Source organism: Falco punctatus (assembly GCF_963210335.1).
Source record: "Falco punctatus genome assembly, chromosome: 3".
Lineage (NCBI taxonomy): Eukaryota > Metazoa > Chordata > Aves > Falconiformes > Falconidae > Falco > Falco punctatus.
In genome coordinates, this window is record NC_137582.1 from 29,052,386 (window position 1) to 29,070,257 (window position 17,872).

The window sequence follows — 17,872 nt, forward strand, 5'->3', positions numbered from 1 at the left end:
CATTATCAATTAACTATTCTTTGGTGAAAGAGAGTTTTTCAGCATTACATGGGGACACATGTGGGCTCTGTAAAAACATGAGATGTGTAACACACGGTAAACAGAAAGTAATGATCTTAAACAGGCCAAACCCTTGAATTCGTCACTAATAAATGTCCCCATGCATTCAGCAGTCCTGGCTGCTGGGAGCCTGTTTTCTTCAAGTACTTCAAACACTAAAATCCAGGAACATTTATTATTTTAATCCATTACAGGCAGTGCTTGATTTAACTTTATTGGTTGTGGTGGTGGTAGTAGTTATAGTGGGGGTAAAGCTATGTTCTTTTACACATCATTTCAAAAGGGCTTAATTATATTTTATAGCTCAGGCCAGGAATCCTGCTTGTTTTGTGTCTAACAAGGTTCAAACGGAGTTCAGGTCAGTGATGAATCAGAAGAGAAGTCAAAGATGGTTATCTATTTGAAATGAGCTCATCTCCCTTAAAGAATAACTGGGCAGGTACATCATGTTCATTACACTACTGCATACTAAATAGCTGAAAAATCTCAATTCACTTGCTGATTTAGTAATTTTGGATTTTGTGATACCTGATCAGGGAGAGCATATTAAAGTTAAGATGTAAAGGGATTTTCATTTTTGGTCAAGGCTGTCTTTGGTATACAATAATTTAGAACATATTTGTAAAGCTCTGTATTGCTCTACCTTATCTTAATTAAGTGGAAAAAATGCATAATGGAAAACAACAAAAGTAGCATTCATTTTTTCAACCATGAGTTCAGCTTTCAAAACAGAGTGCTATATTCATGTGAGTAATGCTTGGTTCTTGTATCATAGACACTTTAATTCTAGATATAAGCGGTTTTTAGGAAAGTCACTAAACATTCCTACTCCAGCTTTATAGATGGGCATGGGGAGGTTCTTAAATTTAAAAACAATCTATGTATTTCACACCTTAATTTTAGGTGGTTGGTTGAAAACTTTGGTTTATTTTCAGGAGATAGCCAGGACCTAGAACTGTCACTGATTTATAAAGTTGTAATACTTAGCACTACTAAATCAGACAGTGAACAGTTGCACAGTAAACGAAGCATTACAAAATAGTGGATGCCTCTCAAAATGTAGCCCTATATAACTGCCACAAGGTTGAACTAGAATTACAGTGTTAGCGTCTTGCTCCTCTGCTCTGTGCTTGATTCACTGGATTTCAACTGCTTTAATAAACGAGTCCATGAACTAGAGGGTAACTGCTCTTTATAAATAAACCATCCTGAAGATAGTGCCTGGCAGAACCTGAGCTCTTTGAGCCTCTGTAACCCAGTGAATTATGCTTGTGGAAGTCCAAGGATTGACAGATATACCCAGGCCACACAAACCAGACAGGTTTCCCTACGATCCTGGGATGTGGTTCCCCAGGGTTAAGGCTAGACCAGGTCCAGGCTCCTATGTCTCTATCTTCCCCTCTCTTCAATCCTTCCTCCCCATCTCTCCTTTACATACTTCTCCGAATTCTCTTTGTGCCAGCATGGTCACTGCAGTGTACCTGTCCAGTGAGCCAGCTGAAGGAGATGATCTTGCTGGGAAATTTTCTTTCCTGTTGGGTTAGTTTTTCAGACAGATCAGTGCCCTGACTCAACTCAATGAACAGCTGCCTGAGTAACAGAGCTAACACAAGGCAGAGTGTGGAAATGTGTGGCCACAGTAACCTAAACTTCCTATGGAATTGCACCTTTTGTTTGAACAGCAAGCTGGTGATCTCACACTCCCCCCCCCCCCCCCCATTTTTGTCATGAAAAAAGAAGAGATCTGTTGCCAGTATGTAAATAATTTAAATAACTTAAGGAACTGATCCTTAAGACTGGGCAATAATGCCTGATCTCGGTGTTCTGTACCTCAACACAGCAAAATGTAGACTGAGCTGGAGGGATTGCACAAAAACATAAAATGTACAAAGAAAACTTTCAGCTTTCACTGTTCTTTGTATTTTCTCATGAATGTAAATACCCTATAGAATTGACTACCATGAAAATGCTCTAACACCTACTACTGCCACATACAGCATTGGGACCCACAAAACAAAAGAAATATATCTGAAAAAACCACACAATTACTTTCACAATTAAAGTTTAGCAGATTACAAAACCAATCATGTATTTGTTCTGAATCAAATTTCATTTGGAGTCTACCTTTTAAAGTTGAGTTATTTAAACTATAAATGCAGTTCTACAAACCTAGCGCACAATGTAATCAACCTACAACTAACTTTTTGTTTTCTCCCCCGCCCCTGAGTTAAGGTGCTAGTTCATCAGTAGCAATTCTGAACCCTGTTACAAAGTATCAGTAGGGAATCTAACCAGGATTAATAGTGGTACTCAGTCCTGGGATTAGGTGGTGTCTTGTTTCATGGATTTTAGGCCATCTGTTCTTCCCTCCTACATTATACTCCTGCAGAACTATAAACGCACCTCCACCTCAGGGACTATAGAAAGGAATTAGAATTCTTCTGCTTTTCATTATCACAAGATTCAGTAACTCATTTCATTGTCAGGATAATCCCCTTTTACTCTTTCTTTTGCGCTTGCAGGGTATGCCAAAATGACAAATAAAATCCCAGATGTTAGAGACCTGATGAGGTCTCCACCTTTTCTTGAGTGTTGGGTTTAAGCTACTTGGGACATGGTGTCAAATCTGACAGCACCCCGATGCCCACACCCAATATTCATTAAGGTTTGTTAGTGATTTGTATAGCTGTCTACAAGCTGCACTTCCACCTCAATCCTCAGTGGCCATTTAAATATTTAGTTTGTCCTCTGGCTTTTACTGACAAAGAATTAATTTCCTATTGTTCAAGTGTTGGAAAGAGTTTATATTTCTTTCTAAAAGTAACAAAGGTCTTCTGGGTGTTGTAAATGGCTTGTTACTGCTGCATATTATTTTAGGTAGTCATATCTAATTCAATGTTTTATTTCCCCATGGGCTAACTTGCCTATCTGCAGCATCCAAAGGCTATGACAACGCCTTAGCAGAGTTTCCTCGAGAGGGTCAGTTAACTCCAGAATGAAATTAGGTCTTTGCTCCACACCAATTAATAGCTGCATTTAATTTTGAATACTTCTGTAAAGTATGTAATTTCTTTCAGGTTTAGTAAAAATACTTGTGATTATCATACACTCAACAAGTGTTTATTTCCCCCCCCCTCCCTTATTTATATGCTAAAGTAATCATCTCTGCATACAGGACAAAGGGCTGGGGAATTCTGTCTATGATCTTTGGAATATTTTATGTCCCTAACTCCCTCAGTTCAGACACTGAACTGCAAGACTTCCCTCCTGTGTCCAGCCAGACCAAAATAAGGCTGCACCGAGAGGCTACAGGCTTCTTGCTGTCTTTCACTCTGGGGAGGGTACAGTCCTCAACTTCTCTCATTTATCTGCTCTTTTGGCAGGTAGGTAGTGCTAATTTCAACACCAAGCCTAAATTAATTGAAAGCCATATGTTTAGAATTGCATTCTATTTCCTAGTATTTCTTGCTAAAAATTATTTCAGCTTTAATAGCATGTGACTGTTCTAGAGCAAGCTACGTAGCTCAAGTGTGATAGCAAGCAGTCTAAAATCTGGGTACATGGCACTTGGGAGCTCTAACCACTTTGTAGAAGATGCCACATCCTTTACAGGATGAAAATCACTGAACCAGGTCTAACGATAGTTCTTGAAGTTGGGGTTTTTGCAACAGTACAAATAAGCTGCCAAAAATGAACTAGATGTTTGTTATCGGCTTGTATGAAATGGGTACAAGTTTTAACTTGTAACTCTAAGTCACAAAATATAAAACAAATACAGATAACCATTTTATTTAACATCAGTATGACTTGAACTCCTACCCTTAAGGGTATCTGAAAAACTATACTGGTAGCCTTTTCTAAAGTAAAATGAATATCATCTTTTTTTGGAAAGGGATTTTGTTTTGGTTTGCTTTTTGCCAATATACTGCAGCACATTCTACAATAGTATTACTTTACTAAAACCCAAATACTCGGGATTTCACCATAAGTATGGAGGAGAATGTAAGTATTCTTGCAGAAATAGTAACCATGTTGTTATAAGTAACTGTTGTATTAAAACATGAAAAATGTCCAAAAAATTAAGTCCCTTGACACACTAAAGGTTTGGGGTTGTATAACAGTGCAGCAGGATGTGTAGAAATGGAGGTGTTTTAATTTGATCCAACTGCAATGAGAGTGTTCAACACTTACAATTTATTTCATTAGAAGTGAAATAATTCAACTAATTAGCCCTTCTGTTTTTTAGAAGCTAAATCTTCTACTTTCATGAGAAATTAAGACAAAAAGTTAAAACTGAAGGCCTTTAGTTTTCATGGTTAAATAGAAAGACTAGAGGGAAAACTGATAATTAAAAAAAATGTTATATGGCAATCTTCTGTCTTGATTTCAGCAAAAAAAATAATAATCAAAGCATTACACAAGGTCACACACTTTTGTTTTCCCCCTATAAGCAAGGAAAAATGCCGACAGTACATTCTTGTGAGTTTTTTTTGCTAAATAATTCCTAGCAAATAGGATTCCTTACAAACCAACTTCATCTCCTACATTAAAACTCATCTGGAAAAGGGGTCGTTTACAGTGTTTATAAAACACTGCCACATAAAATGTGTAAAAAACCATATTTCACTAAAAATAGCTTGCGTAAGTATGGGATTAGAGTAGTTTCTACTGCTATAATTGTTCCTTTGTAGTTTTTTCCATGATGTTTTTGAACAGCGTTTTTAACTATGTTTATTAAAGTCAGCACATAAAAAAGGATCAAAGAGAAAGCTAGTGAGAACCAAAGAAACCCCAAGCGTATTGTGTTGTCTCACTGGGGAGTTATGCAGATTCAAGTAAACAAGTGCAAATTGTTGAGGTTTTAATGAAAATTTTCTACAATTATTGTATCTGAAGTCATTCTATATAATAACATCTGTACAGCAGATGGCCATACTGTACAAAAGGCAAGTAATGCTCCTTTTTCTTCCTCTGTTTTAACAGTACATCTGAGATGACTACTTTTGTCATTGTGCTTAGTTTGGTTCAGCAAATAATTTGTAAAATGCAGCTGTTGCAGATGGTCACAATAGTTATTTGACTGTAAAATCAAAGACGCAGTGAAGTATTTGGGTATTAGTTTCATTCTGTAAAAAAAATATCTGACATTAACCCTGTTCAGCTCAAAAGGTATATCTATAAAGCCTTTTGTAAAAAGAAAATTAGTGAAGAACTGACATTTAAATACTCCTTGCTCAAAAGACACAACTACTACACTTTTTTTCCAATTGAGTTAGTTTGCATAATTTCTTTACAATAATAAAACAAATCTAGTTAGTAACTGTGGTATTCTTCTGAAGTATTTTTAACACAAAATTATAACACCATTTCCCTTTCACTGAGTAATTTATCTTCTTTCCTGAAGGTATATTTTCCATTTTGGTTTCTATTAGCACTTTCATTTCAAATTATTAATTTTAGATAAAAGTTCAAACTATTTATTAAATGAATTTTTGCCAGTTTCAATCAGTTTTGTGGAAATGTGTCTAAAACAATTTAGTGCATTGTCACAGTAACATGCAAAACCTCATGCACATGTATTTTTCTTATTATAAAGCAAAGGTAAGGCAACTTTAACTGGAAAAAAATGTGAAAAGTGTGTTGATGTCTGTTTATTGTTTGGTTATTAAAGTTTTTCATACAGAATAACTAATTACCATTTTCATTAGATTCAGCATCAGTATTGCTTTAGTTAACGATGCTTGCCAGACAACAAATGTACTGAAGATTCATGTACAGCTTGTGACAGGAAAAATAGTTTGGCTTCCTCAGACTGCCAGAAGAACTAAGAAACAGAACTCTGTAGCAGAACGTTTCTGAGGCTTAACGTGCAAGGCAAGGTACATTCTCTTTCTGGGAGGATGAAAAACTCCAGGATAAGTGATATGCACTGCTGACTTTGCCAAATTGCTTTATAGTACAGTGACAGAACAGGCTCAAGCTTTGATATATCAAAGCTTGCTGGAGACACTATAATGTACCATGAGACAGATAATGTACAAATGATAGAGGGGAAGTGATGGAAGGAAAGAGGATTATTACACAGAAAGAAACCTAGAACTATTTAAAGGACATTAGAAAGGCCTTTTCCTCAGTTGCAGTGCTTTCTGTGCTAGGCTTGTGATCTGATTGGAAAAGTGTGGGAACACAGGCACTGTTCCTGCCTGTGCTGTTGTTTATTTATGGATAAATCAAGAGTTTCAGGCTCCAGCACTTCCACACACTTTCATGTCCTATGAACCTTAAATTTTTCATTTTTAACTTTTAAAACAATAAAGAAGCCATGAAACTTGCTGGCCTAAGGATAAATATTTCTGATGAAAAAGAAATAAATCACCACCTCGCTTGGCCTACAACTTGTTCCTCTCAGCTAAAGACCATTTTGTCTCACAAGATACTCTGCCAACTACCTACATCTGGCTCATATCCATATCATATAAATGTACCATCTTATTAATTTTATTAAAAGACTAATACAACAATTTCCAAAGACACTTAAAATTGTCTTTATTTTAATGAGTCTCTGGTATCCTGTTAATTATACCCAAGCTGTGAAGTTTCCTTGCAGTTCTGCAGTAATGAGGCTGGAGCACCCGTTTTCCCTGGGTGACTCTCAGCTGTGCAGAGGAAGCATGTAAAAATTTAAAACTTCACAAGCCTGGAGGAGAATAGTGATATGACTCAGTATTTACATAGCAGCATATGTCAGGGCTCTGAACAATTATTTCTGGTTTTTTTTTTTTTTTTTTTTTTTTTAACAGAAGTATAGGGTCCTAACAAGAAAATGTAGTTAGAGAGTGAAAACTGTCAAAATCTTGCCCTTTGAAGTATGTGCTGAATTATCAGAATAACTGAATAGTGGTTCTGGTAACCACTATTCCAGCCAGAATTCCATCAATAAATCAGTAATTACAAGCTAGGGGATATTAACTACAAAATTAAGTACTCTTCGGTGCTGCCTTACTGCAAGAGAAACTCAGGTAATGCAGTCCACTAGGTATTTGCTATTTTCTGTTGTAGATTTATTAAGTTAGCCAGAGGAGTTCCCTTCAGCGGCCCATGCTTTAAAATGGTTACTAGACCACCACTTGAACAAGTCAGTAGCACTTCCAACTTGGAAAAAACTCTTACCTGCACTTTTATGTCCACTTCTAATATTCAGGCTCCCAGTGAGGTTTGATAAAGAGACTAACAAACAAGGTTTACTGGGATGTGGGATGGTTTCCATCAAAATAACCACTTGAACAGTGTGAATGGAAATCTTCTGGAAGCAGGAAAGGGCCTGCCACAAATTTTCTTGTACTGAAGCCTTTTGCACAGCATTGGTGTGTGCAGCAGGTAGGAAATCCTTTGTACTGGAGTGCTTGGTTATTGAAGTGACATCCTCATCTGGAATAATGCCAGCTGGTGGAGCAGCCTCCTTCCTGGGCTCATCATCATTTGTGGTTACAATTTGCTTAAAAAACTGGTTTATTTGATCAAGTCTGACAAAACTGAGATTTGCTTTTAAAGGTTTTGATATGTCCACATTTATGTCAGCTGTAGGAGGGAATCAGAGAAAGAAGTATGAGAAGCTATAGTGCAATTATTCAAGCAAAGTAAAAATATTAGAAATTTAGTGGAGATAACATTATTCCTATCATGTTTAATTAAAAGAATAGAATCAATGGTAAAAAATCATGAAACTGTTTTTAGGAATAAATCTGAACCAAAACATCATGAAAAGTACTAGAAGCAATTTTCACTATATACAGTTTTAAAGCAAGAAACATGTCACAACATGAATCTTATTTCCCTGTTTCTTCCCAGGGATTACCACAGCTAACTGGAAGACACACACATTATTTGAGTGTGTAGGAGGGAAAATACATTAGTCCTTTTGTGTCAGAATGAAAATACACTTCACTTTCTCTTGAGTTTTACATCCAATAGATCTATTTGACTAAAATCCAAAGACAACAGTGAACATTTTCAACACATTTAAATGAGTGAATAACATGTATATTTTGTTGTTTCCTATACACACCTAATGTGCAGTATTCTTCCATGCATTTTCAAGATGAAATGTGAAATAAAAAGCAAATATAAAAACAGAGATATGTTTAGATTTCTTTGTTTTCCAGGAAGATTGGAATAACCTAATATTTTAAAAATGTTCTTTGTCTCCTTAGTGAAGGATTTTGATACTTCCCAGACTATTAAATTCTCACAGAATTTTTAGAAATCACAACTAATATGAAAAACATTGACAATAGTGATATTTTAGTAGCTGAGAAGTTGCAATTACCAAGATTATTTCACAGATAGGAAGCAGGATTTTATGATGGTTGAAACTCATTTCTGTGCTGCTATCTGCCTTTTTATCAGTACATTATACTTCATTACAGAAATCTAGCTTTAACTTAGGTTTTTAACTTGTTTCATTTCAAATTCAGCTTTCACCCAGTAATGAGACAGCTACCCTGGGCACAGGGAAAAGTCTGCTTTTCACTTTGCTGTTTCATTCCCACAGCCTCACCCTCAAGAACCAAAAAATGAGTAAAATTTTGTGCATATATCTAAACTAGATTATACGTTCAGAGAAAACGGCACTACTTAGTTTCAAGTTTCATTATAGATATAGGAAATACTGTTAACGGTTTTACACAGATTAATGACTATTTCATCAAAATCAGGACCTAGTTTCAACTTGTCCAGGATCACGCTCTACTTTTAATGCTGATGGAAACTAATGAACTTGTCTTCCACTCTTTAGGTAAATTACAAGTTTTAACAACAATGGTAAAGGGCTGCAGGAGCAGAGCTTTAGAGCTGCTCTTAAGCATAGGTTTATACTGACTTTAGAGAGTCCCAAGCACATGACAAAGCACTTTTATGACCCTCCCAAAATATCTGGGGGTTCTAAATTTACGTTAGGTGCTTTAGTATCTGAATAGATAATTCCCTGATTTATAAACTAGCAATTTTTCTGCAAAGAAAAATTTATTAATGGCCATGTAAGATTTTTTATAGCTGAATAAAAAACACCCAAACTTAGCCACTGTTAACTAAAATTTAAGACTGAAAAACTATTTTAATTGTAACTTACAATTTTAATCAATGGTTTTCTGAAAACACTTTATCTTGTGTTAAAGCCTTCTATGCTGAAACTGTGGCAAAACACTAGCTAACACATGACCTAGTGGAAAGGCAAGTATCAAAGCTAGGAAGCTGGACGTTACAAAAAAGCAAGATTTTTAGGCACCCAAACTCACACATGATCAACTTGGAAGATTTTTCAAAATACTTGTGTACTGATATTTTTAATTAAAACCAAGGGAAGAAAAATGTCATAACACTTTGGAAAATCTCTCCAACCTTCTTGGCACTAAAGAACACCCCAAGAGTCGCCTGCCTTTTTGCACACACCCTTGGTTCTCTCCTCCATTTGAATGGAAAAAGGAGACTTACGAAGAAAGTAGAGACCCATGTGACATTACAATATTAATTTACTTACGATACTCAAATGGAAAGGAGTGTTATTCTAATAAGTTTTTTTAAAAAAACCCAAAACAACAAAAAACCAATCGAACAAACCAAGCAGCATTTTTAAAATGATCAAAGTCTGAAATCCAACTTGCACTAGGATCTGGGTTTCTGAACCATTTAGGCACTTTCAAATCAAGTCCCTTATCAACTTAATTTTCTCCATTAACAACGTAGTAATAAAGGAGTAAAACAGAAGATATGTGCTTGGCTTTGCTACATAATTAAGTCTGTAAGTTAATAAATGAGGAAAGAACCCTTATTGCTTGGTGTGACAGCTTTCACAGCTAACTGCTTTGCCAAAAGCACATTTTATTGCCAACACTTTCCTACGGTAGCATAGCCCAGAAGAGGAAAAAACCCACAACCCAAGAACTACTTAGACATAAGTTGATAGAACAGGTGGAAAGCTAAAGCCAGAGAATAAACTGATTGAGAAAGATTTAAAAGGAGATGAATTCAAGAGCAATAGTTCTCTCTTGGGCTTCCTCAGGTCAGGGCAGAGAAGACACAGGGTGCTGGTGAAGCTCAGTGGTGGAACATGCACAACACCTGGGGTCCTGGGCATCTGTTTTATCACTGCTGTTAGTCACTTGTTTTCACAACCACCACACTCATCTAAGAGAGCAATAAAAAAAATGGACGCTAGGACACCAGAGAAATGCAAATGAACTCCCTGTTTTCTGTTTGGAAACAACACATGTCACACAGAAAATGTTGTCATGACTGACACCTTGACAAAGGCTTGTATTAAGTTATTATTATCCAGTGAATCAGCTCTGACCAAAGGTGGTGGCAGCCAGAAGCATAATTGCAGAGAATGTAATTCTGGAACCTTCACTGCAAATATTTTAACCATCTCATAATGACATAGGCTATTTTTACAACTGGGGAAAGATTATATAAGGAGATTCTTTGGCATTTTAAGTAAAATGTTCAAAAAATAAAAATCCAATTGAGCAATCAACATTTTTAGTCTTTGTCCCATTTTAAAATTTATACATAGCACTGTAAAAGAAACTTCAACATTTCTTCAAGAAAAACATATTTAAGTGATGGACAAACAGGGAAAACTGATGAAATATGAAGACCTATACATAGCAGCTGGTGAAAATAGATGTTCAGCAGCTTCTTCAGTCACTCAAAATGGGCTAAAAAGAGATGTTACAATGTAAAGGGTCACCTAGATGCAGCTGAAATAAAATTTCCAGCGTGCAAAATCCAAGGGAGACAGTCTTTTTAGATGATTTTAAACACCTTGGGAAGCAAATCATGCAGCACTGTGCAGATTCTGTACCGGTAGGGAAGCACTGGTTCCTATAATACAAACTCCTCTTTGAATTGTCCAAAATTACCTCAGAATCATGACAGAGAAAAAGGTAGCTCAAAGCTGCCTTTAACTTCTCAATTACACTGACAATTACATTGTTGATACTCTGTCTCCTTTGGCTGCTAGTGCCTTGCTACCACAATTATACCCCAATGCTTTCTTTAGATTAAAGGCATAGTAGCAATAACTTATTTTGCCAGGTGTTATCTATTTCCAGCAAATAAATAGTAAAGAAATTACTGTGTTTGTAAATAGATTTCATTCAAGTGAGTTATTTCTGATTGTGTTTATATCAGACTGAACTAGACAGTATTAGAGCAATATTTTTTTTATTACAGTGTAGCATTTGAGTGCAGAATTTGACTTGTTCTTTCTCAATTTCTTCACTATGTCTCTTTAGATTACCCATTAAATCCATGTCTGTCAATTATTAGTTTCTAATTGCCCTTCACAACTTTCTGAACAGCTACTAGGAAACAGAATGATGAAATGACTATTGAGTTAAAAGGTGATTAGATAAATATAAATAAATTACACTTATTATATGCTCACACCACACCAGGAGATGACTTAAGAGTGAAAGGGAAAGAATCACATTGCAATAATGAAATCAGAGAGGGAATTCAGGTCCCAGAGGCGATTCTACGGAGTTTATGTTAATGTACACCTTGTGGGGGACCAAAAATCAACTGGAATAGTTTCCTGAAAACCGTTTCCAGCTATTTTCTCATTTAAAAAGTTCCAACTTCACTTGACCCATTAGTCATCATATTACTTACATTTATTATGTATTTTGAAATCTATTACAAAAAACCCAATGGATTCAATATGGCCTGTTTGAACAAAATCATAACATCTATAAAAGAAAACCTATGAGCAGCACTCTGAAACTTCTGTCTAGAAACAATTTCTTTCTTTGTCATTTTATTACTTTGAGCTTCAGATAGAAAATTTCAGGGTTATGTGTATTTTACCCTTGTTCTCCATAACATTCAGATTTGTACTGTGAAGATATAATTTTATGCTGTGAACTTCGGATAATGACATTATTCAAAAGGACTTTTTATTTGGTGGGCTAAGGAAGAATAAGCAACGCAAAAATAACAAAGTTCCTAGCAAGTTGCTTTAGGTCAATCCCAGCTCTTACTGAAGTCAGTGGGCTTATTCTAATATATGCCATAACTTAATGTACACCAGGTTATTATTTCCATGACTAATAAACTACCACAGTATACTCCTAATCTGAAAAACCAGAAAGTAAACTCCATGAAAATTATTTATAAGCTTTATTTATATGACTGGGATCTTTTCACAGACTATGAGAAAAGTTAAGAAAAATGTGGCATCTTCCAAGAATGTGTTCACTTCTCATACCCCTCATTCTGCAGTGAAACTTTTATTTTTTATAGCTAATATAGAAATACCAGGTCTTTCTCCCTCAGCGTGGACATGGGTCTCATTCTCCTCTATCCCAAGAAGGCGGTAAAATATTAAACTTCTTAATAAATAGTACTGTCATAGAAGAAACTACTGTTTGCCCTAAACTCTAAGGAGGATTGAATTTCCTAGTCCTAAACAGGAGAGGAGCAGGCAACAGGCAGGAAACATGTCACCACCAGTAATATTCTTTCTCTGGGAGCCACCCATCCTGATGTAGGGAGTTTAAACAGAGGAAATCTGAGGAAGGTAAAGGTAATCTTGAGCCCTGATTCTGATTTGGAGTGAGGGTGGCCCTTCAGTAACAGAGAAATGGCTGAATTGCAAAAATTAAATTTATAAAAATAGGGAAGAGAGAGACATGTAAAGAAAAGACTAGCTGTACTGTTCTCAATTGTCCCTGGTCAGGCATCAAAAGAGAGACAAATTAAAAGAAATTGAAAAGCAAGAAGAATCCAAATGAATTGTTTTTATCCTCTAATTCATCATTCCCAATTTGGATCAAGGGAAAAGAAAGGAGAAACTTGAGACAAGGCTTCAGAGGCCATCTGCAGTCCATCTTTTATTCTGCTTCTGTGAGACAGATGCCAATTAGTCTGGAAGAGGCTGGTAGTCACTGCTCAGTATTTCTACCTACTGCTGTCTGTGTGCTGCAGCTCTACAGAAGCAGCTCTCTAAGGCCAATATGGCAAACTACAGCCTTCAGGGAGCTTAATCAACCTGAGCCATACAGGGTGTTCCCCAGCAATAACAACTCCTACTTCCATGACCTAGTATGTCACTGACATTATGGAAAGGTGACACTAAGACATTAACAGCTCTAGCTAGCCAATGCCTGAGTTTCAGATCTCAGACAAGGCTCAGAGTGATGTCATTCTATTCATTTTTAAAAACTGTCACAATTGAACCAAAATAAATTGTTGTAGGTCAAGACGACCAAAGATACCATGAATAAATGATGGCGGGTTACTGCTGTTCACAGGATGTTGACTAAAATTAAGCAATTGTGCAACTACCAAATAACCTACAGAAGGGTGTCAAGAGTTGGGTGGTAAGGCCAAAAACTATAATGGGGACATTGGGAGCCACGACCATGAAAAGAAAACACTCATTAAGGGAAATGTTAACTCTCTCAAAGAGCCAGGGAAGTTGAAGCACAATATGGTGGCACGAAACAAATTTTTCCAGATCATGGAGCACGTTTGTGGAAAAGAAAAGAACCCATAAATACTAACTCTCTATGATGTGCTTAGCTGCTGAATAATACATATACACTAAGACATAAATGGGGGGGGGGGGGGGGGTAAGAGGATTTCAGAAAATAAGAGTGAATGTGTGAGGTAAGTTTTAAAAGAATGCCGCTGCACTGGAAAAGATACCAAGAAAATATTTCCCAACTTATCCATGTGGCTTTGGTGTGCAGTTTTAATTTTCAGTACTTAATTTAAAAATTTAAAATAGGTGTTGTAGACACTGCTTTCAGAAAAGTACTTTGATAATGTTATGCATTATTACACTGGTATTACAGACAATAGATGTGTCAAAACCAAAGCAATACCTACAGGCTGGTACACCTGTTTGGAATATTTCTCTTTGCCTTCTTAATCAAATAAATATCATTTCATGGCTACAGTGTCAGTGCTTTAAAAACTTGTTTGTAAAAGAGCAAAGGGAAAAAAAAACCTACTAGAAAGCTCAAAAGTTTTGCAAATGACCCAGAGTTAATTAGAAAAGTCTGCACCCTGGCTAGTTCCCCTTCTCACGTGTCAGCTCTCATTAAATCAAAAAATTCTCATTTCAAAGTTAACAAACACCATGGTTAACAAAACTGTTAAACTGGGATCAAGTGGGCACATTCCTAGGTTTATATATGATGTCATGCTAAGCAGCCCACAGCTGAACTTGCAAGCAGTATGAATGATTTTTCAATATATTAAGTATCTGATCTAATGCTAATTTTCTCTCTATAGGCTAACTGTGCTGGGAACAGGTGGCCCTGCTTTCAATTACGGAGGGCTAACATGCCAGTGTGAGGCCTGGATTAGTTCACCTTCTCACAGGGAATTTGCCTCGGTTGGGAATGGATTTATTATGGCTTCACACATGGAATGGAGCTCATGTCAGCTGAGGGCAGTGATACATCATATGATTCAAATTAACCTGCTGTGGACTGTTCCGCAGGGCTGATATTGTGTATTAAAATGACGACATTTTTAAAACAGCTTGAAAGAAACCAGGATTGCTGAAGTGCAATGGTTCCAATTTGTTCCAACTAATCTATCACCTGCTGGAGATATTATTCTAGTGGGTTTCTGGTAGCTGCTATTTTCCAGGCTTCTCCATACCACTGACCTTGCTAATGGATACAGTTGTTGCCTCTGCAAACAGGGGGGAAAAAAAGCCAGAGAGAGTACCATGGTGCGGTTTTGTTTGTTGCTTTTTAACCATAAACCTAGCTCCAGTGCCATGCCCCTCGTGGTGTCCAAACTGTGCCACAGAGGGACTGGCAGGAAAGAGCAATCCCCCAGGTCACCCAGGTCTCACTTCATCTTTCAGTGGGACACGGCATTTCTTAGTTTGTCTGCATAGTTTCTTCTGTAGAAAGGATTTCAAAAGGCAAAGAAAGTATCAAGGACTGCAGCTGTTTTACACCTAGCCTAATGTCTTCCCAAGAAACTGCTGGGGGAAGAGGACTTTGGCATAAACCATCTATATTTTGCATGTATGAGTATTTTAAGGCAATTTGTATGAAGCTGTACTTCACAAACATGTTTTGTATTGTTTGCATGCAGAAAGAATACATCAAAAAGGCAGCTTTTATAGCTAAGAAAGCATAGTTGTATTAAAAAAATCCAAAGAAAGGACTAGAGGGTAAAGAGAATAGATTTTCAAACACTATTAAAACAAGATGGTCATATTTGTTCCTCACCTAATGAATAATATCTAATGCTGAAGCAATAAATAGTTCTCTTACATGTATTAGACGAGAATTAGATGTACAATCCAGAAAGAGACTGATTATAGAAGAGAAAGGGTCATGTAAACTGATGTAGATGGAATTTAAAAAATTTTAAATAATTAGTTACTGTAGAAAGAGAAAGAATAGTCCTTTAATACATCGTGGGGTTAAAGTTGAGGTCTGTTCCCACAGGCCTGATGATGAATGCTTATTTCTCCTAGGATCCTATTACCTTTAAATCTGGAAGAAATGTCATTTTTCTTTAGTTGCCAAAAATGTACAAAATAATCAACTCATGCGGCAAGAAGTGCATTAATGTATCCTGTTATTCTCATTTAATTAGTGGTTTCCAAGTTTAGCTACTTGCTGTAGTTTTTTGATCTCCAAGCTAATATGGACTGACAACCTGGTTTCCTGTGTGGTGAAACCATATGATTTTTCTGTGGAACACTATCTACTTATCTACTTCAGCTGACAAACGATTTACAAGGAGTACCAGTTTTATCTAACACAGCAAACACTTGGAACCACTTGCAGATTTTTTCTTTTAACTGCTTGCATAGTAGTTTGCATCATATAGAAGATAGGCGTTTGATAGTTATATTTGAAATTTAACCTCAGCGCACTAACAATGTATTTTGCAAGAAAAATGACATTACAATTAAACCACTGAACTTTAAACACTCATAATCTATACAGAAAGCCACATAGTTAACCCAGCTGCTACATCCAGACTTTTGTCTGCATAGGCACAGCTTCTAAAAATGTGCTGACTCTTTCAAACAGCAGATCAGCTGTACCCAACAAGCATTTTAATAATTTACTTATTGCAGTTATAAAACACAGATACATAAATGAATATGAAAATGCACAGTATGCCTTAGAAAACATACCACTTAGCAGCAGCGTTATTTGCCAAATGTTCACCCAAAAAGTGTAGGCCCTCGAGGCCTGCAACATAAGCATACTTCAGCAGTGCCTTTATCTATTCAATTTATTAATTGTGATGTCTTCCATCACAAATATTGTTTGTCTGGTGACCTCACAAGAACTTCCCGGAGTTTTGCTCAGGTTCTCATCCTCAATGAACAACTGCCAACTTAGTCAGGATCTGGTGGTGTAGGCACTTTCTCCAGGCCTGCTGATGGCCAAGCTACCTCATTCTGGAAGCAGCTGTGGTTAGAAGACTTTTCCCCCCGGGAGAGTTAGTAACTTATTTTCCAGTAGCCTGCTGAGGAGCTGTCAAGCTTTCATAACGCTTTGTATGTGCCATTCTGATGCAATCATATGTGGAAAGTGCCTTCCATTACTCATCCAATGAAACCTCCAGCCACCAAGGAAGGCTTCTTGGTAAAGGTTAGTTCATTTGAAGAGGATCTCACAGTGGCAACACCTAAGGTTAGAAAAATCTGCAATGGAATCCAGAGCTGTTTTGTTATATTATGCCAGCAAAACACTTCGTTAAAATTCAGAGTAATTACTGTTGAGTCATGTGTAATGGTAGTCCCAATTAGCAGCCAAAAGGTGACAAAAAAGCCCAATGCCATTTGGCTAAGAAGAGATCCTGGAGGAAATCTCTGAAGTTTGATATGCTTCGTGAAAATAAACAGACTGGTTTATGATGCATTCATTTATTGGGTTTTAGATCCCTATTTAGTCATATATCATGGAGGGATTTAACATCGATTCAAGATCTGACTGAATTGCTGAGAATGAAGTAGACACTTAGACTACTTGTGAATATATACTTTGCAATTTACACCAGCTTCCACGTCTGCTAGTTTAGTTAGAAGTCTGTCCTACTGGCAGGAGAGCATCAGGGAAAAACCTTCTGCTGTGTAATAAATTAAATATAAAGGCTGCGCCAAGAAACTACATTGAGAATCTTCAGAAAAGGGGAATGCACAGACAAAGGGTCTGGCAATATGGGAATCTGCCAGATCTGGGGAGAGAGAACACAAAAGAATTGGGAGAGGGGGTGTGTGTGTGTGTGTAAGGATAAAGGAAAACCAATCTGGGAGCAGTAACGGAAAGGCCACTGATAGCAGGTGTTTCTACACCTCCTGTGCTGGTCATGATTAGAATGAAAATCTAATATTATCAATTAATCCTTTAGTCCAAATGGCAGTAGAACATGCAGTAGGTCTGAAGGTTCAAAGTCCTATTAACAAAGCCAAACAGGGATCAATATACAAAAGTTTTGCATTGTCAGGTGGTTTTAAAATCTTCTCTTAAAATAATGCTAAGGCAGCACAGAAAACAAAAAAAGGGGTAGTGATGAGGTTGTTCATGTACTTTTTTCTTTCCTCGAGACTCCTGCCTGCCTACCTGCAAAAAAATGGATTTTCAAGTTATGTAATTGAAGTATTTATAGTCAGCAGGTAAGTATGTATGTCTCATTCTCTGGTTTTTCAATTTGCTGTCCTGTGGACTGATACGCAGAAGTGATTACTGCTTCACCCAAAACCAATATTAACTGTCTCCAACATTTAAATTTCTGTATTTTAAGGACCACCGAAAAT

The 17,872-nt window shown here is 36.8% G+C and overlaps 1 protein-coding gene across 8 annotated transcripts in view; it reads right to left on the reverse strand.

Annotated features, from left to right (window-relative positions):
- The window catches only part of VPS13B (vacuolar protein sorting 13 homolog B), a 477,951-nt gene that overhangs the window by 89,451 nt on the left and 370,628 nt on the right, over positions 1–17,872 (reverse strand). For 7 of the 8 annotated variants that reach the window (XM_080380100.1, XM_080380101.1, XM_080380096.1 and 4 more), the window contains one exon: positions 7,231–7,638. In XM_080380100.1, coding sequence (XP_080236226.1) covers positions 7,231–7,638 — 408 coding nt within the window. The other variant, XM_080380105.1, reaches the window with a different exon arrangement.